This window comes from Lepisma saccharinum, chromosome 29, assembly GCF_977018435.1.
Source record: "Lepisma saccharinum chromosome 29, izLepSacc3.1, whole genome shotgun sequence".
Classification (NCBI taxonomy): domain Eukaryota; kingdom Metazoa; phylum Arthropoda; class Insecta; order Zygentoma; family Lepismatidae; genus Lepisma; species Lepisma saccharinum.
The window spans coordinates 27,104,063-27,131,360 of NC_139257.1; the positions used below are offsets into that span (position 1 = coordinate 27,104,063).

The window sequence follows — 27,298 nt, forward strand, 5'->3', positions numbered from 1 at the left end:
TATGAATTTTTTTCTTCTGCTGACTGAGATATTTTAACTGATTCTATATAATTTGAGGTCGCTGATTCCAAATATGTAGTCAGAAAAAGTGTATCACGTCACAATTTTTCACAAATCACATTTGAAAATTTTCACAATATTATAATACTGGGCTAAACTCCAACAATTTTCCATATAGATATCTGCAAATAATGATTTTTTTTTCTGCTGACTGAGATATTTTAACTGATTCTATATAATTTGAGGTCGCTGATTCCAAATATGTAGTCAGAAAAAGTGTATCACGTCACAATTTTTCACAAATCACATTTGAAAATTTTCACAATATTATAATACTGGGCTAAACTCCAACAATTTTCCATATAGATATCTGCACATAATGAAATTATAGGACTATACATAGGTGGCGTAGCTGATAACAGGTATTAAGTTGCATTGTTTCACAAGTCTCATTTCAAAATTTTCAGAAAATTATATCCGGCTACATTGAAACAGCACTTGCAAAGAGAATGCGACGCAGTCAGATGTCCATGCAGAGTATCACGTCACGTTGTTTAACAAACATACGTTTCTATTTTTTCAATAGGGAGTTCTTAATGGACAAAAAGTTTAGGCAATTCCGGCAAATTGATCAATTTGTTTCACAAGCACATACAGTCAACACCTGATGCCTGTACTTATGCTAAACTTAACATACACCACGGAATAGCACAACATGCATACCTACTTAGGCAAAAAATTTCGTTTCTTTGATATTCTGTAGTAGGTGACCTCAGGAACGTCATGCTGCAAGCACCAGCAATAGTCGGCCATCATGTTTTCATTCCATCTCCCCTGATATCGGTGCTCCATGGTTTTTATGTCTTGGTGGAAGCGTTCGCCCTGTTCTTCACTTACTGCACCAAGATTGGACAGAAATACATCTAAGTGGCTGTGCAGGAAGTGAAGCTTGACACTCATATTTACTCCTAACTTCTGAAACGTCACCAACAAATTTTCAACTAGAACCTCGTAGTTGTGCGACCTGAAGTTTCCAAGAAAGTTTGTAATGACATCAGAAAAGGCACACCATGCATCTTTCTCTGTGCGGTTCATTGTTTGTAAGAATTCATCATCTTTCATTAGCATCCTTATCTGAGGACCATCAAAAATACCTGCTTTTATTTTCTCATGCGTCAATGCAGGAAATTTTGAGCAAATGTATTTAAAGCAAGCCCCATTCCTATCCAGAGCTTTTACATACTGCTTCATTAATCCCAACTTAATGTGCAGTGGAGGAAGTAACATTTTCTTAGGATCAACAAGCGGCTTGTTCTGGATGGTTTTCACCCCGACTTCAAAGCTTTTCCTGGCAGGCCACAGTCTTCGTACCCAATGTTCGTTCCTTGCTCGACTGTCCCATAAACACAAAAAGCATGGATATTTCGTGAAACCTGCTTGTTGACCAAGTAACATTGAAATGACCTTGAGATCTCCGCACACAAGCCAACTGTCATTTGCATACTTTATCTTTCGAAGCAGTTCTTTCATTGTTTCGGCCAACAGGAATGGATGCTAACTTATTGCCATTATGCAGCAACACACACTTCAAACTCCTCTTCGAGCTATCAATAAAAAGCCTCCATTCTTCTGCATTATACGTACATCCCATAGCTTCAATTAGTCCCTTCACATCTGTACAATAGACAAGTTCTTCGTCCCTTTGAAAATATCTTAATAGATGCCTCTCTCTGTCCCGATACATGAAGGTTGTTCCAGATGCCAACATATTTCTTTCCTTTAGTCTACACAGGTCCTGCATACTTTATGAAGTGCCCAGGATTTATCTTGGTCACCCAATTTAATTCCGAAATATACACTATATTCTTTCCTTACAAAGTCAGTAATATTTGTCCTTTTTTGGGGGGTTAACAATGTTCGAATAAGTGATTGAAATAATATTCATTATAATATTCCATGTGCTGCCATCTTGTGACCTTTTTACGGACTACGTTGTTTCATTGCTCTACATATACATCCCTAATATTAGATAATTTTCTATTTTCCTCCGAAACCTGACGTGATAGAATAAAACTGATTTCGGTTTTGGATTTACCACCCTCGAATTACTAAAGAACAACCGTCAGCCTCCAGTCAGCAAAATGGACGTAGACCAGTGCAATCGGTAAACTATTAATTCCGTTTCCAGGCAACAGATGGCGGCAGATCCTCCACACCGAGCAGAGACAGGCGGGAACGAGTGAGAACAATGGGAGTGCAGACTTCAGGATTTCAGACTAAGTCTACAATGACAAACAGGTACGAGTGTTATATTTTGTATTTCATAGGACGATTTACTCTTGTACTTTTACATTTAATTGTTAGTGCTCAAAGTCAATAACTTTACCTTAGAATATATGTAAATTTAAGATTTTGTGAGGCGTTAATTCACCTTGGTATTCTATTCAATTTGGCTCCATTCACTGTTCGTTTCAGATTACAAAATTTACAAAAAAAAGTGAACGCTTTTTCTATTAACGACTGTCCTTGAAAGCATAGGCGTAACTTGGTGGATGGAAGGGGGGCACTTGACCCTCCAAACGTTTGGGGTTTATTAAAATTTACAAGCTAGGGTACCTGAGGAGTAAAGTACTACAGAGTAATATTTGTAATTTCGCAAACGTCACTGTTATTTAGCAAATAATCCTGGACGCTGTTTTTATGGGATGCAGACTCAAAATTAGGCCCAGTTTAGTTCATCCCCCTCAAAATAAGGCATAGTTTGATTCTGACCCCTCAAAATTAGGCCCAAGTCTGATTCCTCCCACTCAAAATTAGGCCCAGTATAATTCTGCCCCTTCAAAATGACGCCCAGTTTAATTGTCCCCTCAAAATTAGGCCCACGTTTAATTCTGCCCCCTCAAAATTAGGCCAAGTTTTATTCTCCCCTCTCAAAATTAGGCCCAAGTATGATTTTTCCCCTCAAAATTAGGCCGTTTAATTCCCCCCTCTCAAAATTACGCCCAATTTAATACTGCCCCCTCAAAATTCGGCCCAAGTCTGATTTTTCCCCTTAAAATTAGGCCCAGTTTAATTCTGCCCTCTCAAAATTAGGCCCAAGTCTGATATTCCCCCTCAAAATTAGGCCCAGTTTAATTCTCTCCTCTCAAAATTACGCCCAGTTTAATTCTGCCCCTCAAAATTAGGCCCAAGTCTGATTTCCCCCCCTCAAAATTAGGCCCAGTTTAATTCTGCCCACCTCAAAATTAGGCCCAAGTCTGATATTCCCCCTCAAAATTAGGCCCAGTTTAATTCTCCCCTCTCAAAATTACGCCCAGTTTAATTCTGCCCCTCAAAATTAGGCCCAAGTCTGATTTTCCCCCCTCAAAATTAGGCCCAGTTTAATTCTCCCCTCTCAAAATTACGCCCAGTTTAATTCTGCCCCTCAAAATTAGGCCCAAGTCTGATTTCCCCCCTCAAAATTAGGCATGGCTCATTTTTCCCTCAAAATTAGGCCCCTTTTAATTCTCCTCTCTCAAAATTACGCCTAGTTAAATTGTGCCCCCTCAAAGCTAGATCCGAAGTTACGCCCATGCTTGAGACCTCAATCTATCTGCCAATCGCCTTAGTGTGCGCTGAAGCGGGACGAAATCTCAGTTGCCAAATGTCCAGTCACCGACAATAAAAATGGGCCACCTATATCCTAAAATACTGGCTTCCCTGCACGGCATTGTGTGTGTTGCCTAACCATACGCCGATAAGTGAGTTTTAATAACATGTTCAATGGCAACTTCTACCATAGAAAAGTTTCTATGCTTCTACCTTCGCCGAAGTGTTAGGCAATGCACATATCGCCTTGCAGGGAAGCGTGTATTTCAGGATATAGGTGTTCCAATTTCATTCCCGCTGACTGTACGTTCTAGCCAGAACGTAGGCTGTCCTGTACAGCATTGACAAGCGTAATCTTGTCTTTGCTTGTTGCTGTCACAAGATTTTTCGATCGCTATTTATTCCCGCGTTCAGAAGGGCCTACTTTTAAAGGAAGCTTAACAACCCTCATGTTGACAACCGCGCAAAGGAGGAAACTAGGTCCGTAGCTATGACTAGAACTGATCTCCAGGGGAGGCTCACGGGTTACGAGGGGGGGGGGGGGAGCTTTGTAAACCAAGTCCATTTTTCAAAAGTTTAACAGTATTAAATGAAGGCAAATTGTGTGTGTCGGGGGTCATTAAGTTAATTTAGAATATAAAATTTAGAAATATCATAAAAAATACTAGTTTCTTTTTTCTATATCTTCTAAAACATTTCTTGAAGTGCTAATGACTGCTACTGACACTCCATACTATTTTTGATGATACATATATTTATATCATAAATGTTAAAATGTACAATATTCACTTCAATCATAGTGCCTACCTTACATTCCACCCCCGGTCGAAGCAATAGAACTCCCCTTCGTTCCCAAAACTTGGGATCTGTTGACATTTGACGCAGATGTGGAAGGAATGTGGATGATGACGTCAAAGTCACAGATTTCTGTCAAACGAGAGGCTGCAACAGGGACAGGTAAGGTACAGATAAAGAAGGCTCCCTATGAAAGAACTTTCTAAAGTCTAGAGAATCTTCTAAACACTTGCCACTGTTCAGACTTCTGCTCATAAACAAGATGAACGAACAAATCTGTGAACAAAATAAAATATTCTGTCTACATTTTCACTCTTCACCTCAAACAAATTAGAATACAAAATATTTTTGTCTAATGTCAAGGGAGCTGGCGGCAGTGCCTGACTTGTAGTAGATTTGGCAACATGAAGTGTCTGATTCTCTATTTTGTTTCACGAGCTGCGTTCAGCACCTTGGGACACGAAAACAAACTATGCCTTCCGACCACAATTGAACCGATTGCTGATTGACTGCTTTTCAGCCGACACTTGCAAATTGGTTCACTATAGTAGATATAATTACACGATTAGTTTGGAGTTGAAAATTTCTTACAATCAATGTAAGCTCGTGGACGTGTAAAACTTTTGAGATAAACCTTAAGGAAGTTGACAAGGATGGTCAATATCGGATTAACCTTTCGGGAGGTATCAAATGTCGTCTCCTTTCCCGGACATGTCCTATATTTTAGTCTTATGTCTGGCATCCGAGATGAATTTGAAAAATAAATCGTAAATGTGCTACATTTTTAACATCGCATACTTTATATTAAGAAAATAAAATTCCCCTCATATGCGTGAAAACATGATTAAAAGTTTGAGAATCTTTATGCTCAAGAATTCATAAGAAATGCATTATTTTCTAACACAAAACATGTCAACTGTACGTTATTTGATACTCATAACATTTTCTACTAACGTGTACCTATTTTTCTTACCGAGTGTTTCTCGCGATTTTAGTTTTCAAGGACATTGATTTTACCCTAAGCTTTGTTTTCCCCGCACCTTGAATTTTCCATGGAGCTTTACTTTTCCCCACATCTTGAGTTTTCCCGGAACTTGGTTTTCCGTGCAGCTTTCGTTGTCCCTGCAAGTGAGTTTTCCCCGGAGCCTTAGTTTTCTCCGGAACTGGACACTACTGTATAAAGATCGACCTTTTACACTATACAAGTTCATTTCTGGGGTAGTTTGAGTTTTTGTCAAGCCCACTTTATGCACAGAAAGTCTAATAGGGATTAAGCCCACCATTTAAACTGGGATCCGAACCACCATGTGCTTCCAGCATGTATCAAACCCGGGACCCTTGTCTCTGGGATAGTACTATATCATCGCCGAGTAGGAGATTTTGACTAGAAAATTCAAGTAAACGTGTAACTGATTTAACTACCCCAATACAGTATGTTTTAAAAGTCTTGCAGGATTCTAAAGACCTATAACTTTTAAAGTAATGGATTTATTACAAAGAAATAGTAGACTATTTGTTGCACAGAGGAAACTATAAAATTAATGTTTGATATGGTTTTGTTCATCGCCATATCTCAAACTCGCACCATTCACGTCCAAACACTCTTGCAATCTTCGTTTGTATCCGAGAATTGCATTTTCTGACAGTGCTCGTTCGAAATGTTATGAATCACATCATGTATCTTGAACTTCAGTTGGAATCATGTGATGGCGCGATCATCTGCATATACGTCATTCAGCAGTGTGGGCAGAACAAAATTTTAACTTTCCTGTGTAAAAAACAACATTATTTCGTTGAAAAAAACCTATTAGTTTAAAGGTATTCGCGATTAAAATTACCACATGAGCGCTAGTGTCGCTTCCCATATGGCCGTTCTTTTTCTGACTTACCTTTATGATTATAGACATTAATTAATTCTCAAACTATTTTCATCTTCGGACTCAATCGACTTGCACCTGTTCCAAATTACATGCATAATACATTGTTTTCGAAAAAAATGTTATATTCATAAAGAACAATTTAAAACTTAATTTCATAGTAATAAAATCAATTTTCGGAAAATAAAGTGAACAGACTCGTGCGTTCTTCGTAATTTCCTTGCCGCATTTCAGTTATGCCAATCTTGTCAATCAATTCTGTTTTTCCTGATTTATTTACAAATTTCATTTTGTTGATTCCACGGGGTGGAAAACACATGTAAGCTTTTCACTTGTCCTGACCCACAAAACGATTTAGAGCAAAAAACTGAACAGTAGACGTTACTTTTTCGCATGTTCCCCATGCTTTGAACGGCTTTAACACAGCGAAGTATCCTACGTGGAGTGGTTCGTGAAAATCTCACCAGATGGCATATCGGATAATTTTAAACGCCAATAGCTTTTTAGAATCCTGCAGAACTTGAAAGACACGCTGTGCGGTGCGGGATGTAATTAATTCTCATTTCGTGTTTTGCAGGAGAGAACTAATGGTAGCTCATCGTCCCCGTAGCGCCACTGACCTGTACCACATCCAACGAAACAGGACCAGGATGTCTGACGAGAGAGTTTGACAACGACGAGCTGCTATCATCATCATATTCTTCCTATTCCTTGTCATAACGAGCGTCTGCATGGTTTTCATCTACGCAGGAATCAACCCTGAAGGAATAGTGCTGAGCAGGACAAAACCAACATGGAGGAACACTTCCACAGCACGTCCACCAAGAAGCACAACCACTGCACCTCCAAAACCCAACCCCACATTCACAACGCCGACTTTGACGACAAAAAGTTCCGTATCGAAGGCGGGAAAGGTAGAGCTCGCTACAGTGCTGCCGTCGGTGGCGATGCGAGAAACTACAACGGCTCCGGCGGGCTCGTTGAAACCTGAATTCAACTCAACGCACAAAATGAGAGATTGGGCTGTGACGGAGAGCGGGTCTCTTGTGAACAGTTCCGGAAACGAATCAAAGAATGAGTCAGACCCTTGGCGAGGGAATGGAACATCGTCTGGCTATACACTAAGGTGACGTATGAAGTCAAGATCCACGATATATCATTTCCAGTGGCTTTCTTTTCCTAGGCAATAAATATGTATACTGCACAAATAATAACTAATAAAATCCCTCCAGTACAGCAGTTGTTTCTTGTCCGTTTAACATTCTCCTTTTGAATAAATATTACTCACTATGTTTGCTTTGGGACTGATCTAATGAATACAATGTATAAACCAAGGTTATTAGAAGTATAGATTGGGCCAATCCGTTGTTTACTCGTAATGACGAAACGACGGTAAGAGGTGAATGTATCCATGAAATGAATTCCAAATCTATGCGCTAGTGTTGCACTATGCAGATAGGAAACCATTCCAGAAACTGAACACACGAAATCGAGTACACGAATGAGCATTTCCACCCATTTACATTTTGTGGCTTCAGACAAATTGAAAATAAATATCGATAGGTACTTATTGTTATGCGGGACAGAATATTATTGATCGCAACGGGAATTTTTTTAAATCCCGACATTCGGGACGGGAAATATTCGCAATTTCTCGACTAGTCGGGAAATCTCAAATTCTCATTTTCACCTTAAGTGATTTTCTTTGCATTTCTGGAATGAAAACTAACAATTTCCGATAAGTTCCAGACACTTGCAATGTAGAAAACGTCAAGAATTAATACCGTTTTAAAATGACCATTTGGTATTTCCCGACTGCTCGGCATCCAGAAATTTAGGGAAGTCATTTGCTGAAGTCGTGATAGGGACGGAATTTTTCTTTCCTATCCCGGTCCCGACTTTCCGAGATACCGCACACCACTTGTTATTATTATTTATTTTAGTTCAGAATAAGATACATCTTCCAAGTACGTTGAACATAATATATACGTTATATACGTTTTTCAAAAGGATTCTTCGGCCACCGAGCTTTGGATTCGTGTGGAAACGCTAACGTGAATCATGCTAATGCTAGAATCTGCAGTGCGCATTTCTGCCCAGAAGATTATGTACGTAATCTGAAAAGTCAACTTTTAGGTTTACATCGAAGAAAGATCCTTAAGCAAGATACCTTCGACTCCTTATTATGAGCAGGAATGTAGAAAGTATAATCCTGGTAAATACTTCGCCTACCATTTCTTTGCCATTGGTGTACAATTCTCTCTCGCTTTTTCCCTACATATTCACATAAAGCAATAAAAATACAAACTGCTAACTTTTCATTCCATTTTGGTTATTTATTAAACGGTACGTGTTTGTATTTATATTTGATAAATTTACTTTGCTCTTCCGGCCATTTAAGTCAATTGAGATTATGAAGAAGTGATAAAATAGATGAATGGTCAATCACAGTTCCCCTTACTTACAAGAGCGACCACAAGAAAAAGAACCTTCCTCCTCTTCCGTTCAACTCGGACTATAAGAGAGCATGCTCCACTCTCCCCCTCCCCTCCACACTGGAGTACGGTGCACAGGAGTCGCGAGTCTGCGCAGGTTTCTTTGCTTGTGGTTCCACTATAATAGTAATATAAAATTGTACACTCACCTCACTTAGTTCTCCGGCAGTTTGTTTCTTTATACATCATATTTGGAGAAGATACAATTCAATCTATAGGTGTACGTACACTGTATATAACACACCTTATTACTGACTTCCTTGACCCTGGATGTACAGGGTCAAGGAAAAGAAAGAAATGAGCATAATTTTCGATGAAGATGTTGTACCTAAACAAAAAAAAAACTCAAATAATGAATTCGACAATGTAAATTGATGAGATTTAGTAAATCATTTGATTAGGGTGACCAGATATTTGTTGACCAAAAAGAGTATAGTCTATAGGAAGGTGCGCATGCATTTTGCTCTTTCATGGGGTCCGCAAAATCCCGCGCGACTTCATGACAGTCTAATTATCCTGAAAATTATGCAAAATTAAAACTTCTTTTTATTTTACACTAATTTTGCACAAAAAAACTATTTTGTGACTGCATAATATCTATTTTAATATTCTGATGCAATTATTGAATATTCTAAAGCAAATTTCTTGGTATGTTGATGCACATGATTGGAGGAGAATATTTACACACCAATATTGATCAATATTTTGAACAAATTTTAATTATTGCAATTTTCAAGTATCGGTATCGGTATTGGTGGGAGTTGGTAAGAGGATCGGTATCGGTTCAAAGTGATATCGGCTCAGCCCTAATCATTATCATTAAATTCTAATGAATTTGAAATATGTCTTGCTTGTTGATGGAATATGAAAATGACGCTTGAAATTGTTCATAGGAAATTCTTGAGTCAAGGAGTAAATACTTCAGTTTTTTGACATCTTGACGTTTTCCGTTCTGTGGATTTTAAGGCATTTTTACGCATAAAATAATGAATGAAATTAAATAGCAAGGAAAAGAGTATATTTGGAGATTTTTGCAAATTGAAAAGAGTATAGAGTATATGAACCTCTAAAAGAGTATAATACTCTAAAAAAGAGTATGTCTGGTCACCCTACATTTGATGAAGTGAACTAATTCTGAGTGGACTAATCGCAAAGGACATAATCAGCTCATATCCTATTACTTCTTCATGGTATGTGACGTAAAGTTCCCGCCCAACCGTTTGCCGGCGTTAGTGGTTATCGCATCTCCTTTTCCATAGCCTGTAGTACACATCCTCATCTAGACATTGTTCTTGTTCTGGTGTTTAATATCTGCATACTGCAACACTGTCGTTTTGTCATTTCACGTGACTTCACATTGAAGTGATGCATTCACTTGGCCGGTTACACGTCATCGCACGCAAAAACTTCAACCGTTACCATGGTTTTGGGCCAGGGCTGGTATAAACAGCGGATTATGTAAATTACAAAAATATGGCAAATTTAGACCATAGTTGATTGCAAACTGGTTCACTAGATGTCACTTGTGTGTTGATGTTCCACCTTTGTTAATATGCCGACTTAGTATTAGTGAAATGTTTAATAAAGGTTTGAGTTTTTTGTTTAAAGTTCACTTTATGCACAGAAAGGCTAATCAGGACTGGGCCTACAGTATAATATGGGTTCAGAACCACTATGTGCCTCCACTGGGTATCGAACCCGAGACCACTAGAATACAAAACATATTATGGTATCTTCAGGGTGCCGTATCCAGAAATTTGACAAGGTTAATGGAGTTCTTGATTTTAAAACAAAAACTGAGCCACCTATCAACTCAGCACAATATCTCCACAAAAGGTACGTAAATAAAACGAAATCGCCTAAAAATTACATACGCATATGGATTTGTACATATATTCGGAATATAGAAAATATCATCTTCAGAACATAGTAGAATTAAATTTATCAAAGACAAAAATTAAAGCAAGAAGTGGTTTGTAAATCACGTACAGTATAAGATAACCAACGAACTACAAAATTAGAAACTTAAGTAAAATGGTTCACTTAACATAAAATATGTACAAATTAACTCTATATATACACCTACACGTAACAGTAAAATTAACATTTTTTTCTTTTTTTTAAAATGACTATCGTCTACATTTTGGCACCTATGCACCGCGTCTCTTCAGTGAGAGACTGTTTTTATTCAGAAAATAGAGAGTTTATTTTGTTTTACAGCAAATGATCCTTCACTAAATGTACGAGAAGTAAGATTTTTGTTTTGTGATATAAGCTCTTTTACTTCACTCTTGACTGGTGCTCACTTCTCTGACATTTAGGCTAACGTTGTAAAGCACAGAATGCTCTCGTCTTTTCCATTTTTTTCAGCGCAAAGGGAGTTCATAAAGGATATGAAAAATTCAGGATTTACATCACAGAGCTTGCAGTACATGACAGCTGTGGTGTACAGAAGTTCAAACAGCTCACCGTCACTTTGCTCTTTGCAGCACGACTCGAAAACGTAATCAATGACGTAATACAGTAGCTCGCAGCTGTTTTCAGCAATCATTTGCCTCAGATCAACACAATCTGGCCACACTGGCCTCTCGTGCATTCCATGCGTTGGCCACAGGCGCTTGTTATGTCCTTCTTGAAGATTTGCCGGACAGAAGACGCTCCCTTCATTCTCCATCAGCCTACGAGACCGTCTAAGATGGCGTTTCGTCTTTGGCTGTTAAAATAAGGGAAGACATTTAACTTCTGGACTACATAACATAGCAGATCTAAATTTTCAAGGCTTACGGGGTTGCTACGAAGCTGGTGTCACAAGCAGAATTAAGCCCGCATCGCACGGAACTGGATTTCCGGTAGGTATGCCCTACTTGGCGCTGGACTGGCTACCAATTTGCTAGTTTTCACCTCACACGAAACTTATCAGCGTACTTGTCGATAGAATTTTGTTCCCATACGATGGAAGTTGTAATGGCGGCCGCGTGAGATGTAAACAATATAACTTCACATTTTTAAAAGCCGATAACTATTCAACCGAGAGGATTAGCGTTTCGTATAAAACGTTATTAGGTACAAAACAATGGCGCTGTTTAAATACATGCTTTACAACGTTTACTGTACACGTATGGAAGAATATTTTAGTTGTTTCAAATGTAAACACCGTGTACTCAGCATAGATGGTGTAACTCAACGCGCCTTTCATGCTGTATACGTTATTTATTGCTGGAGTAACACTCGGAAACCACAGACAAAAGCGCTCCTTTGCACACTCACAGATTATCTTCACATGGCGAAACTTTGCTCTGATTGGCTGTTCCACAGAATCCAGTCGAGGAAAGCAAGTAGCAATTAGAACATGTCCTATTCCTCCAAATCAGTCAAGCAGTCAGCCAGGCGGCCATGATTGCTACCTAGAAAGTTAGTTCAGCGCCAACTAGGACATTCCTACTAGAAATCCAGTTCCGTGTGATAGGGGCTTTATTTGTACTGTAGTGGCGTAATTTATGCAGAAGTGATGTGAGAGTGCACATGATTTTTGAGTTCACTGTATTTCGGGAGATGGGCTTTGATCCTCCCGCGATGTAGTACGCGTTCATTGGTTGTCTTCGGTAGAACTGCCAGACCCTACGCATGCATAGCAATAAATAACTCATAATAAGTAATAGCTACAGATAGCAAATGCTCTAGCAAATATCAGTCCTTACAGTGACGTGCCCAGGATTTTCGAAAGCTTATAGCTCATATGACCATAAAGTGGGTTACGTCCTCTTATTTTAATACAGTCCTATATTTTGCCATCTTTTTCTGCATTTTAGGTTCTCTTTGGAATTCTGGGTCAAAAGGGGAGTATGACCACCACCAACTATCCTGGATACGCCGCTGTCTATCTAAAAACCAAAAACTACTGATAAAGACTAACCGAACTATGAGGAGGTAGATAGAGGTGATAGTGAGTTCGAGGTTCTTTGCTTAAACGTCCTTAAGTGTCCGTCCTTGTGCCGGTAATCCTCAATACGCCTTTTGTTAACTAGTTGCAAACTGAAGTAACATTGTGACATGTGATAGTGTGGGAATACACATGGAGTGAAAGGGCAAGAGGTACAATATGCGAATTTTTTCACCCCTTCCACTGATTGTTCAAAATGAAAATACGCACCAAACTCTCCCCACAATTAAACTAGCTTCTATAGTAGTGCATTTTTTAATGATCCTGGGTCTTTCGCATTATGTACTAATCCTATAGATACTGAGGCACCAAGCCTTCCCACGCTCCAAAATGTCTGAACTGAACCTAACGCTTATGTCAGTTTGGTACTGCATTTGTCTTTGCACCACCAGAAGAATCTCTTTGCATCACCTTAGGTTGAACATTCTGAAAGAGAAAGATAATACATGTGCAGGGCACACACGTTAGCTGGAACATGGCTAGATTGTTCCAGTTCTAGGAATCGTGATCAATGAACAATGAACTGAATCTTTCTGTTTCATTCAATCAATTCATGTGGTCCTGCACAGCTTAGTCAAAACGTCCTTATCAAATTTACTGATAAAAGTTGCATTAAAGAAAAACATGGATGGTGGTATGGAATTCTTAGACAGTGTCCACATGTACACCACTCAAATTATCCTTTGGGACACTAAGTTCTAGAAAGTAACATGAGAATAGTAGAATTCAGTACATACCTTTTTCCACACATGCTGTTCGTCGCACTCCAATTCAAGCTTCCTTTTCATGTCATCCATCTTGGTAGCCCGGCCATTTTGGAGCGACAACTTGGAGGGTTTAAGATCAATCAGCTTCATTCTTCGTCGACACGGCGACGTCTTGATATACTTCTCACTTTCTTCGGATGAGATGTCGTCCAATTCAACAAAATCCTGGCTATCGTCTCCCACTTCGAGCGTTTGGCTCCCGACGGATAACAGGGGCTTCTGGCCAGATTTTGACGCGACTGTGGTGCCACTTGTGAACGATGGCTGACGTATATCGGGACTGTTGTACCGGGCAGCTCTCCGCATAGACTTGATCTGTCTCTTGATTGTTTCGGGATCCTCCTCGAAGTCACTGAAGTCGCTGGCGGAAAGGCTAGAGGAACTGGAAGCCGAGCTGATAACTATGCAGTCGCTGCATTCTTTTTTTCCTTTGGTTGTCTTCTTAACGATTGGCTTTTCAGCCTTAATCCCAGTGTAACCAGAAGACTTTGCCTTTTCTCTTGACATCATTGTCATACTAACACATGCCTCATTGGATGTGGTACCTGAAGAGATATCAAAGCCAGGAAATGAATGATAAAGTCCATTTCATAAATATTGAAAACCATTGGAAAAACTACAAATTGCACAAAAAGGTAACTTGCTTTACGCATTTACGTAAATAATTTATCGCACACCCTCAATACCGCAAATGTCACAGTGAAATCAGTGGCGTAACGAACATCCTTGAACGGGAAAAAAATTAACTGCCATAAGAATTAGTTACAAAATGCCTCTATCAAGGAGTTTTAGCCTTGTAATCAAGGATACTCGTGGAGGTACATAGTGGTTCGGATCTCACTTTAAACTGTAGGTCCAGTCCCGATTAGCCTTACTGTGCATAAAGTAAGTCCACTAATCAAGGAGTTTTAGTTTCAATGTCACGTGACTTTCTTCCTCTTGGTTGTTTCGAGGCTTATGGTGCTGAAATCAATTTATAATCTGTACATCTGCTAGTTTTCAGGCACAACCATGTTGACTACATATTGTACTATTGTGCAACTTTGGGTATTTGTAGGCAAGACATTTTAACCAGGAATTTCGTAAGGAGAATTCTTACATCTGATACAACAGTATTTCTGACAGAACATTATTACGAATATGATGGATATGGGCTTTGAATATAGTAGAACTCAATACCGAGAATATTTTCATATCTGTCAATCAGTGGCGGCGATTGGGTTCCAAAACTGGGGGTTAAGGTGCCAAAACTGGGGGGCAAGAACAGTTTACTTTCACTTGATACATAAGGTTTAGCATAGTGCAGGAGCAGAAGTGGCGAAAAGTGCCCCCCCCAATCGCCGCCACTGCTCTCAATGCAGCTGTGGTTTTCACAAATACTTAAAAAAAACAAAAAAAAAACATATTCTACAATGAGGATGCTCTTTAACAGTAAACACTTACATTTTCTCTTAAAAATGTTTTGTCGTGAAAATTGTAAATAGTATAAATGTGGTCATGTTTTTTCTGATTGGAGCACAAGATGGAAGTATAGGGTAGAAAGTTGGGGTATTGCCAAATATCCACCTCGCCCGGGTGAAGAATTTTATCTTGAGCCGCTCCTGTTCGGAACGTACATAGCAAATCGAATCATAATGAGAAATTCGTTATCACCGTAGGGTGCGAAATTTCGGGGGTAGCGGGGAGGGGGATCCAGTGCGTGCGTGCGTGCGTGTGTGTGTAAATTAAGATATCCCATCACTAGACTTCAGTGATTTCACACCCGTGAATTAGCCTGTTTGTGAGAATAAGTATGTGACTTTTGGAGAATGGTTGCGTTTCGAATAGGCTTGTCAACTTTAAAGAATGAAATTCCGGGAGATTTCTTCACAGTCTTCAAACCTTTTAGATTAAAATATTCTGGAAGACTAATGGCCTGAATACAGCTGTTATCTGTTTGTGGTCTTAATAATAATAATAATAATAATCCGTGGCGCGACAGCCTTCGAAAGGCCTTGGCCTATCTCCCGACTGCCAGTCTGTCTTCCTCCCATAATCCTACCTAGAGGTGTGGAGATCTTCAACCGGTAATGGGGTGACGTGGGGTTAGCACGTCCCACGTCAAACCCCCCAGCCATTGTAGAATATTTCCGAGACCGTATCTCCCCAATTTCCTCACGATGGTGGATTGCCACCGGCCCTATACACAGGCCGAGAACCCAGACACTGAACCCATGCCGTCCCGCAGTCGGAGCCCAAAGCATATATAACATGATCTAAATTTAAAGAACGCATTCATTAACTGCTGTCTGGATTGTAATAATTTTTAATTTATAAATCCACTGTTGCTTTGTATGGTAATGTAAACCCGGAACGTCAGTTCAAAACTTCAAATACACATTTCTATATTGATACAAGAAGTTGTTGTTCTTATTGCCAACTCAATCAACCTATGGTTTTGATAGGAACAACGAATAACATTATAAAGTTAGCACCAATAGGGTTGACTTTTGCCGCATCTGTTGAGGACGCACAGAACTACACGTATCCACTGCTTCTGAAATTTTCTACTAGATGTCTCTCTAAGTCGCTATGGCGAGTTTATTAACACTGAGCAGGTGTAAATACTTTCTTTCCAAGATATGATTCACCACAGTAAAAACTACTGTCGAATCTCACGGTTCACAAAAGCTGAAAAGCACCTAGCATTCGGATGTAATTTCACTTTCATTTTTTTCACCATCCGACCATTTATATAAAAGCTCTCACTACGAGGATTTTTTTTTTCACAATCTAAAATGCGCAAATTTCATTTACTTAATCAGTGGCGTACAAGAAGGGGTTTGGTTTTGTTTAATTGATTGAGTTGGTGTTTTAAGTTCACTTTATGCACAGTAAGGCTATCCGGAACTGGACTTTCAGTATCAATTGGGATCAGAACCACTATGAGCCTCCACCGGGTGTCGGACCCAAAACCCTTTGATTACAAGGCGACGACGCTACCACGGCACCATCAGGGAGGTCCTCAGAAGAAGTTTGGCTCGTACTAGTGAAATACTAGGAACAGAGAGAAATTACATGGAGATGGAAACACTGCTGATCCTCTACAATATTTTCTACCGAAAATCTGGATGTTTTGGTTGTTTATCATCGCTTCGCGGCTTCTTTTATCGAAACGATGAGGCTGCGTAGTTTTTTGGTCTGTATGAACAAGCATAACTGAACGATCATGTCCTTCTGATCAAGATTCGGAAGAGAGTGAAAGTATAAGAACTGGTAACAAAGGAAGAGCAAAATAATTGCCAAAGCGAGAAAGGGAAAATAGTGGAGGAGGGAAAGACGAGAAAGAAAAAAACCTGTAGAAAGTGAAAGGCAAGTCCATCTGATCTCTCACCTACTCTTGCGCATATTTTGTGAACCTATTGATTAAAGAGGGGCTGGGGTGGGGGTGAGAGGGGCTTGAGCAGATATGTTTATGTTTGAATTCGGTTTCCGACTTGAAGAATTTAAGGTAACAGCGTTGAAAGAGAGACTTCCCCCAAATTCGCTCTCTCTTTCCCTCGCTGATTCTCATACTCTCCCACTCCTCTCTAGTTTCCACTTCTCATCAGGCCTGTAGTCAGGATTTTATTTCGGGAAAGGGGGGGGGGGGGCTAAACCCTTATCAGCAGAGGCGTCGCCAGAAATATTTGTAGATGGTGCAGGCCATTGAAAAGAAACTTGATTACTAGAAATATTAATGACAATAATAATTATTACCACGGTTATAATTGTCATTTTACAACAATAACTATTATAAGTTATTAAAAATAAACAAATTTTAAACCAAATTTATTGTTATTATTATGACTTTGCTACTCAATCCACCGTATGAGTGACATTATTTTTCTTACATTTTGTACAGTTAGTGTGTTGAAAATCATAGATATTGTATTTTGTAATTAACTTTTACACATTCCGTTCAAAAAAACACTTTAAAAGCTAGGAGCAAATTTTACTCATAAAGTTCATATTGTGTGACTTCTCACAAAGAAAACTATAAACTTAGGGAGATGTGGATCCATTTATTCTTTGGATTAAATTGTAGAATATAAAAATATAAGCTGGTTGCTCGATTATACACTAAACATTTTTCGATCTAATGTTTAATCTTGCTAAGAAAGTAAAATTAATTACCACTATACACTATTAAATTAGATATTTATAGGATTTCGGGGGGGTGGGAGTTCAGCCCCTTAGCCCTCCCTCAAAGAAAGAAAGATACACAGAGGAGACATAGAGAAAAATACAGAGGGAAAAACAAAGAAAGATCGATTTGATTTTTGTATTTAGCGTCGCTTTTCTGCCACTTTTGGCTAATCGCGACGATGATGATGAGTGATGATTTGCTGAAACTGACGAAGGGACACTGACAAAGAATACCTATGCCCAGGCAGGGATTCGAACCCGGGACTACTGGCGTCGTAGCACGCCCTGCTAAGCACCCACTCACGGAGATCGCACAGAAAGAAAGAAACAGAGTGTGTCTTCATGCACAGATAAGCCAATGGACTCAATGAGTGATTTGGTTTTTTTTACTTCGCGTTTTTTGCCACTTTTAGCTAATTGTGAAGATGAAGATGAATGGTGATATGATAAAAAGATGAAGGGACGATCACAAACACACAGACAGGACACAAGAAAGTCCCACAGAAGATTATTCTGGTCTTCAATCCAGTCGCCAGAGCCTCGTTAGTCTGCAACAATGCAGTCGAGGGTGTATTACGTGGAAGTGAAGGTGACATTTCGGTGTCTTCAAAAAAGGGTCATTCATTATACCCTCGCTGGGCTGGACCTAAAGTTTAAATCACCGTGTGCCTCCACCGGGTATCGAACCAAAGATCCCTTGATTACAAGACAGATAGAGAATCACAAGAAGATTGGCTTGCTTTATTTTACTTCGCCTTTGTGCAACTTTTGGCTAATTGCGTAGATGGGGATGAGTGATGATAAAAATACATTGATGAATGGATACTCACAAATATCCATGCCCAGGCTGGGATCCGAACCCGGGATCCCTGGTGTCGTAACGCGATGTGAGAACCACTAAGCCACGGGGAGCGGCTTTCACAAGAAGAAAAAGATAAAACGAGGGAACGAAGGATAGAAATGGATACAGAAGAATAGAGCGATAGAGGGAAGGAGCAGAGAATAACAAAGAACAAAAGACAAAAATGGATATACAAAGGAAGAAAAAGACAAAAATGGATATACAAAGGAAGAAGAGAGCGCTAGGAAGAAAAATACAAAAAACGGATATACAAAGAAAGAAGAGAGCGCTAAGAAGAAAAATACAAAAATGAATATACAAAGGAAGAAGAGAGCGCTAGAAAGAAAAAAAATACAAAAACGGATATACAAAGGAAGAAGAGAGCGCTAGGAAGAAAAAGACAAAAATGGATATACAAAGAAAGAAGAGAGCGCTAAGAAGAAAATTACAAAAATGGATATACAAAAAAAGAAGAGAGCGCTAGGAAGAAAAGACAAAAATGGATATACAAACGAAGAAGAGAGCGCTAAGAAGAAAAATATAAAAAAACGGATATACAAAGAAAGAAGAGAGCGCTAGGAAGAAAAAGACAAAAATGGATATACAAAGGAAGAAGAGAGCGCTAGAAAGAAAAAAATACAAAATCGGATATACAAAGGAAGAAGAGAGCGCTAGGAAGAAAAAGACAAAAATGGATATACAAAGAAAGAAGACAGCGCTAAGAAGGAAATTACAAAAAACGGATATACAAAGAAAGAAGAGAGCGCTAGGAAGAAAAAGACAAAAATGGATATACAAAGGAAGAAGAGAGCGCTAAGAAGAAAAATATAAAAAAAGGATATACAAAGAAAGAAGAGAGCGCTAGGAAGAAAAATACAAAAATGGATATACAAAGGAAGAAAAGAGCGCTAGGAAGAAAAAAACAAAAATGGATATACAAAGAAAGAAGAGAGCGCTAGAAAGAAAAATACAAAAATGGATATACAAAGAAAGAAGAGAGCGCTAGGAAGAAGAAGACAAAAATGGATATACAAAGGAAGAAGAGAGCGCTAAGAAGGAAATTACAAAAAACGGATATACAAAGAAAGAAGAGAGCGCAAGGAAGAAAAAGACAAAAATGGATATACAAAGGAAGAAGAGAGCGCTAGAAAGAAAAATACAAAAACGGATATACACAGGAAGAAGAGAGCGCTAGGAAGAAAAATACAAAAAAACGGATATACGAAGAAAGAAGAGAGCGCTAAGAAGAAAAATACAAAAATGAATATACAAAGGAAGAAGAGAGCGCTAGAAAGAAAAATACAAAAACGGATATACAAAGGAAGGAGAGAGCGCTAGGAAGAAAAAGACAAAAATGGATATACAAAGAAAGAAGAGAGCGCTAGGAAGAAAAAAACAAAAATGGATATACAAAGAAAGAAGAGAGCGCTAGAAAGAAAAATACAAAAATGGATATACAAAGAAAGAAGAGAGCGCTAGGAAGAAGAAGACAAAAATGGATATACAAAGAAAGAAGAGAGCGCTAGGAAGAAAAAGACAAAAATGGATATACAAAGGAAGAAGAGAGCGCTAAGAAGAAAAATACAAAAAACGGATATACAAAGAAAGAAGAGAGCACTAGGAAGAAAAGGACAAAAATGGATATACAAAGGAAGGAGAGAGCGCTAAGAAAAAAATTACAAAAACGGATATACAAAGAAAGAAGAGAGCGCTGGGAAGAAAAGGACAAAAATGGATATACAAAGGAAGAGGGGGCGGTAAGAAGAAAAATACAAAAAACGGATATACAAAGAAAGAAGAGTGTGCTAGGAAGAAAAAGACAAAAATGGATATACAAAGGAAGAAGAGAGCGCTAGAAAGAAAAAAATACAAAAACGGATATACAAAGGAAGAAGAGAGCGCTAGGAAGAAAAAGACAAAAATGGATATACAAAGAAAGAAGACAGCGCTAAGAAGGAAATTACAAAAAACGGATATACAAAGAAAGAAGAGAGCGCTAGGAAGAAAAAGACAAAAATGGATATACAAAGGAAGAAGAGAGCGCTAAGAAGAAAAATATAAAAAACGGATATACAAAGAAAGAAGAGAGCGCTAGGAAGAAAAATACAAAAAACGGATATACAAAGAAAGAAGAGAGCACTAGGAAGAAAAGGACAAAAATGGATATACATAGGAAGGAGAGAGCGCTAAGAAAAAAATTACAAAAACGGATATACAAAGAAAGAAGAGAGCGCTGGGAAGAAAAGGACAAAAATGGATATACAAAGGAAGAGGGGGCGGTAAGAAGAAAAATACAAAAAACGGATATACAAAGAAAGAAGAGTGTGCTAGGAAGAAATAGACAAAAATGGATATACAAAGGAAGAATATAGCGCTAGAAAGAAAAAGACAAAAATGGATATACAAAGGAAGAAGAGAGCGCTAAGAAGAAAAATACAAAAAACGGATATACAAAGAAAGAAGAGAGCGCTAGGAAGAAAAAGACAAAAATTGATATACAAAGGAAGAAGAGAGCGCTAAGAAGAAAAATACAAAAAACGGATATACAAAGAAAGATGGGAGCGCTAGGAAGAAAAGACGAAAATGGATATACAAAGGAAGAAGAGAGCGCTAGGAAGAAAAAGAAAAACAACGGAGAACAAAGGCATAGAAAGAAGGACACGAAAAAGAAAGAACGAAAGATGGAAATAGATATATACAGGAAGAAGTCAGCGATAAAAGGAAGAAAGAGAGATAGAGAGAGAAACAGAATGAGAAAGATAGAAATAGGAAGTATGCAGAGAAGGAAGAGACAGAATAGAATGAAAGATAAGAACAGCAGATGAAGAAAGAAAGAGAGGAAAACAGGAAAGAATGAGAGTATATTAGTATCCACGACCACCAACTCACTTAGCCGCTGCTAAAAAAACAAAACCCGATGAGACATAAACCTGCCATTTTCCCTTGAGGTACAATATTCACGAGCTCATTTGTTATGTTGTAGTTTGAAGAAGAGACCAATTAGCACATGAGGAGAAACGTGCATAGGAAGTGTAGAGGTTGTGGGAACTTGTAACTCATACGAACTAATCCTGAAGAAGCTTTCACCCGTTTTTTTAATCATGGGAATCCATCACCGAGGGAAAGAATGCGAATTGGACGAAAATTAAGTCGAGCAGTACTTTCACGGGAAATGTTAATAGCTACGGATCTGCTGCAGTGTTGCCAAATCACAATATAAATAGGAGCCAAACCTCACACAAAAATGTAGCTGATATGTTTGGAACTTTCGCTCTCAAAAATTGTAATTTGGCCCACAGGGGAGGAGTTTGCATTTACCAATTTGTGTTTTCTCGAGTAATTTAGCTTACGACGTCTTTCATTTGATTGATTGAGTTGGTGTTTAAGTCCACTTTATGCACAGTAAGGCTAATCGGGACTGGACCTACAGTTTAAAGTGGGATCCGAGCCACTATGTGTCTCCACCGCGTATCGAACACGGGACCCCTTGATTACAAGGTGACGACCCTACCACTGCGCCATCGAGAAGACCCTACCTTTCATTTGCAAAACGTTGATTTTCAAAAAAATTCGGGGGGCTGTAGACCCATCAGTTTCCTTACTGCGTACGCCCGTAACTGTCAGTATTCAAATTCAACAGACTATAATGAGGGGGGGGGGGCTGGGGGATATCAGGAATATCATTCACCACATTTTAAAGTGTTCCTATCTAGCAAAAGTCTATTCATAAAAAAATTGTTCATTACAATAATAATAATAATAATAATAATAATAAAGTGTGTGTGTGTGTGTTTATGTAACAGCTAGATTTGAAACTAGATCTTCCGCCTTGGAACAGTTTGTGAATTTTAAAAACAAAGAACAAAGCGAGAATGGAAAGCAGAGGCGTAACATGATGGGGCCAATGGGGCACGCGCCCCCACAATTTTCAGATATAATAAAATTTACAAGTTAAGGGAACTTTTGTTACCCTCCTGGAACCTGGGATCCTCATTCCTTAAGAGGACCTCCGTGGCGGAGTGGTTAGCGCTACGACGCCAGAGGTCCCAGGTTCGGATCCCGGCCTGGGCATGGGTATTCTTTCACTCATCAATCTTCGCGATAAGCCAAAAGTGGCAGAAATACAAAGTAAAATTAACAAAACCAATCAACCTCCTTCCTAAAGTTAGACCAAAGATTACGCTGCTGATGGAATCCGCCAGATCTGGTTTAAAAAGATCGAAGTTAGCAACACTGGACACGGCATGTTTTGATAAGCGTTAGGAACACTGTTACCGGGGTAAATAAAGTGGAGCGAAGGTGGAGCAGCGAGCAAAAAAAAAAACATAATGCCGTTATAAAAAGAAATCCGATGTAAAACGAACATCATGATTTACAACCGCGGGTATCCGAGTTCGGAAGATTTGTCTGGCATTGTCAGGGAACTTGTACACGATGGAAATTAGCAACGTGGGAATAGAGAGGTTTCTGGTATCAGTGGCGCTGCTGTACCTTTCGCTCTGACGTAAGGCGGGAAATCTGCGCTTGCTTCAATTCAGTCACTCCTTGGGTCTTGAGAGGTGAACACGCAGTTCTACCTCCTGATGTGTGATGTTGGCCACAGAGAAGGTAAGAGTATATCATTTTTTCTTTTACAGTGTCTTTAACTTGTCTGTTAATTATACAATTTTCATTTCAGCATTTAAGATTCAAAAGCTTCCAATGTAGTTTACACAAACATGGGCGTCGCCAGAATTTTTTTTTAGGGGTCAGGCCATTTATAAAGAATAGTATTAATAATAATAATTATTATTATTATTATGAAATAATTATTATACACTAATAACACTGAACCATTTTTCCAAATTTATTATTATTATTCCGGAAGAAATAAAGCCTCATTCAGTCATTTTGCACTCATTTTAAACATTTTTTCCTGATAGTTTTCCTAGAGCTACAGTGAACTAACCAGTACCATAATGCAGTATAATAAGTTTAGGGTTGTTGAATTTTTTTGAATACGGAAAAAAGGAACTTTTTTGTCTTTAGCTAATACAAACTACAGGGGTGTAAGGGGTGACCTTCGCAGAAGCCCCCAAAAGTCAACCTCACTTCCAGTAGTACACCCTGGAGGCCATTGAGGCTATCTGGACTCTACGGCTAGTATAATGCTCTGTAGGGCTCTGTGTCTTGTGTTTTAACCTTGTATGTGCTGAGTGCTGAGTGTATGTGTTTTAACCTAAACGCACGGACATGAAAATAGGCGGCTGGGCAGAATTCCGCTGGTGCCACATGTGGGAAAAGCAAAGCGACAGCGGGACAAAAGTCACTGGTTCCCGCGCACTGTGTGGCAACGTCAACCGGGCTGCGTTGCCTATGGCGCGTCAAGTATCTGAGCGCTCAGTGAGCAACGTGATTGCTCAGCTACTTGACGGCCAAATAGGCATCGCTCCGTGAGCGCTGCTAACTTGATCGCTGAGCGAACTTGAACCTTGCTCGCCACAGGTTTGAGCCACAGAATATAGCGTTCTTGTGTTTCGATCTCGTGAGGCAAAGGGAAGAAGAGGAATACTGTATGAGAATGCCAGGGTGGCGAGCCCATAGATAAAATAACCAATGTTTATTCCAAATAATAAATATACACCGTAGTTTAGGAAAGTTGTGCAAGGGTGTGAAAATGAAAATTTCGACGGTTTTCTGCTCACATCAACGATTCTATTTCCATAATTAACAGCTTTTCAAACACGACGCAGCCACATTCATCACAGATTAATAGTAATTATTATTCAAAGGGACTGATATTTAATATTTTGATCAATGAGCAAACTGCGTCAAGTAAATGATTTGTCTGCTCAACGAGCGAAAATGTTGCTCAGTGAGCGTCGCTCAGATACTTGACGGGCTTAGTTCGACCTCTCTCTGGGGCACTTTTATGTTATCCCTGACCTTTCGAGCAACTACTGTCAATTTGTATCACGTGGATTACAAAGACCAACTCTACAACGAATTCTTTCATTCTCTTAAACCATAATATTAAAATCAATCAATCAATAGAAAATAGATTGTTTGAAAGCAGAATCTTGCGCCTTGTCAAATTATTTGAAAGGTGGGTACAAAAGGATTTAGGGGCTACCCTTTCCCGTACCAGTGCTACAGGAAGCCTCACATATCTACTACCCTTCAGTGATTCTGATTACCATCGTTTTTCCGAGTTCAATGTGTTCCGCTGTGTAAGCGCACAATGGAGCAAGTCGTTCGTTATGGTGGGGAGGCTTAGAAAGTGCAAGTTGGAACGAAAACAGTTCTAACTTGCCGTTAACAGCTTGTAACACGGAACTTGATGTGTTTATTGTTCTCGCTCTCTGTCCAGTACACTCGCCTTGAGTTTCTACAAAAGCTGCGGGAGAAAGTGGAACTACTTCACGTGCAACAGTTAGCCTACAAGTTCACTGTCGCATCAAGCACGCGCCTTCGTATCCTGGTCGAGTCACTCTTGTGAATTAGAAGTGTTATCGCTCTCGAGGTTATCGCTCTGCTCTCGAGGTGTGCTAAGAATCATGGGCGTAACTTAGAACCTAACTTGGGGAGGGGGGCGGGGTGCAGTATCGAACTTGGGTATTAAGTTTTGGGGGAACAGAGTCGGAAAGTTATCCATCCCATAACCATAAGAATAGCGTATACATTGAGAATTGAACTAAGAATATGGGGAATCATAAAAAATACTTTTTACTACCTTGATCCTCTAGTTCTTGGAGGTTGTACATTTTAATCATGGTGCGAAGTCATTGAAGACTGGTGGGGGAAGGAAGATCTTAATCACACGAGCCCTTGTGGCCATCCTTCCTATTTTCATATATATCTGTCCGTATGTTATACCTATTTATAATGCTACTAAATATAAAAATAAATTTGTAAATAAGGTAGGTGAGCCAAAGATGGCCCTAGTTAATATTCTACATCAATTTACAAGAAATAACTCCTATAACTAATTAACAACGTATATCAAATGGATATTTTGTAACATTGCTTGTAACTTTTGTGAATTAAAAAACAAAAAAAAGAATTACAAACCCGTTACATATGTTCCCAACGTGGCTTACGGCTTATAGTTGACTTAGAAAATTATGTTTTTTGTGCTCAAGAAAACATATTCATTCATGTTTATTCACGTTTCTAAATCTTATTAGAGAACATTGCTGGTGTCAAACATTTGATTGTTGACATGCATTATAGACAGTAACGACGAATAACCGACCTCCGTGGAGGACTGGCCTGCACTGTATTACCACTGTATTAATGTAGTGCCATTTGTTAGATGTGTTAAATACTAATATGATTTTCGTAAAGTGGGCCACTTTGGGAACACTGGCTACTTTGGCTCGCCTACCTTATTTAAAAATACATTATTATCGATTAAATGTGAAGGAATTAATTTCACAATTAATGGATATTTATAAAGTAGCAAAGAAAATCCAGTCAAAGATGTTAATAAACTACAAATTAGTTGAAATTGTTTTATTGTGTAAAAGCTCATGTTTAGTTTCCTATTGGATTCATGTTTTACATGTGTCAATAATCTCTCGAAAGAGCGAGAGCGAGATGGACGTCCAGAAGGTGGGGCAAGGGGGTCACGGCTCCCCTCTGGAAAGTAAAAGTTAACCAAACATTTCACACATATAATTTCATCTTAGTCACAATAATATTATAATTTCAAACCGAATCAATGTTTTTTGACGGGACAATACTATTATGGTGGAAAATGTGCCTCGTTTGCACCCCCCTGGAAAAGAAAAACACCTTGCTTGTCCCTCCGTAGAAAAATACTGCGGACGCCGATGGAGAGAAATAAAGCATTCAACACTCACAATCACGCTACTTTGTGTGTTTTTGATATTATCCTTAGTAAAGTATATTTGAAGTCAAAACTAATTGCTTGTCTTTTGTTTTTATAACAAAAAATCCCCCCCCTGAAATTTTTGGTGAGGGGAATTTTAAGGACAAGATTGTTGGAGGGATCATTCATAGCCCCCCCCCCCGCACCCTGATTTTAATAATCCATACAATTTAGGGGGAAGTGCCCTCTTGCTCCCGCCAAGTTACGCCTATGCTAAGAATGTCGCAAAGCTCAATGCCGAAGTGCGACCACAATGTTTGGGTTAGATGAGAACAAAATAAAAGGGCTACTACCAAATCCTTTGCTTATGTGTGTGTAAGGGATCGCCGATCTTCGTGGCAGAGTGGTTAGCACAGCGAGCTATGAGGTTCCGGGGGTCTCGTGTTTGAATCCAGTCTTGGGCATGAGCATTCTTTGTGAGTGTCCCTTTGACACGCACCTTCTGCCTTCAGGGCTTTTAGTTTAGTCTGGTTACAACCCTTTTATCGGACTTCTCAGGGGCTTCTAAGGGTTAGTAGGACCAAGCCCTTGCGAGGTCTGTGGTGTAGGATTTATTTTTAATTATCACCTATGTAGGTTGAAATGAAAGATCCTTAAGATCTTTTACTCGAAGATTTATTTGAACTTTCGATGTTATACAAATACTTTTCCAAACAGACAATTCACCCGGTATAACTTGTAGGTCTAAACCTATTAGTTATACCGAAGTTTATAACCCTGGTCTTTTGATGATGCAGGAGAACACCTTATTCAGAGTTGGGTTTGTGAATATCCGCCAAAATGGAGTACAAGTACTCCAGCCAATCCGAAGATTGAAGCAAGATATTCCCCAACGTCCCCTGAACCATCAACCTTTCGGCAACCAGGAGAATGTCCCGCAGACTCACAAAAGTCTAGCTCTTTTATATCATATTGTTGTTTACAATTTACCATGGTTATTACATAGTTGTTTAGT

At 39.1% G+C, this 27,298-nt stretch overlaps 4 protein-coding genes across 4 annotated transcripts in view; 3 read left to right on the plus strand and 1 right to left on the minus strand.

Moving 5' to 3' along the window:
* Positions 1 to 6,931, plus strand: part of LOC145981447 (uncharacterized) — a 41,978-nt gene extending 35,047 nt beyond the window's left edge. The window contains exons 7-8 of the mRNA XM_083114679.1: positions 2,189 to 2,298; positions 6,838 to 6,931. Coding sequence (XP_082970805.1) covers positions 2,189 to 2,298; positions 6,838 to 6,931 — 204 coding nt within the window. The remainder of the gene's footprint in view (positions 1 to 2,188; positions 2,299 to 6,837) is intronic.
* Positions 2,230 to 7,434, plus strand: LOC145981534 (uncharacterized). The gene is made up of 2 exons (XM_083114840.1): positions 2,230 to 2,298; positions 6,838 to 7,434. Exon 2 carries the CDS (start codon positions 6,992 to 6,994, stop codon positions 7,388 to 7,390), a length of 399 nt encoding a protein of 132 aa, XP_082970966.1. The 5' UTR covers positions 2,230 to 2,298; positions 6,838 to 6,991; the 3' UTR covers positions 7,391 to 7,434.
* A 3,448-nt stretch (positions 7,435 to 10,882) lies between these two features.
* LOC145981377 (uncharacterized) lies at positions 10,883 to 14,001 on the minus strand. Its single transcript, XM_083114616.1, has 2 exons — positions 13,433 to 14,001; positions 10,883 to 11,468 (listed from the first exon to the last, which is right to left on the minus strand). Exons 1-2 carry the CDS (start codon positions 13,976 to 13,978, stop codon positions 11,073 to 11,075), a joined length of 942 nt encoding a protein of 313 aa, XP_082970742.1. The 5' UTR covers positions 13,979 to 14,001; the 3' UTR covers positions 10,883 to 11,072.
* A 9,008-nt stretch (positions 14,002 to 23,009) lies between these two features.
* LOC145981251 (actin-binding Rho-activating protein-like) overlaps positions 23,010 to 27,298 on the plus strand; it is a 49,333-nt gene continuing 45,044 nt past the window's right edge. Inside the window, exon 1 of the mRNA XM_083114403.1 lies at positions 23,010 to 23,078. Within this exon, the coding sequence (XP_082970529.1) occupies positions 23,061 to 23,078 (18 nt within the window). The 5' untranslated portion in view covers positions 23,010 to 23,060. The remainder of the gene's footprint in view (positions 23,079 to 27,298) is intronic.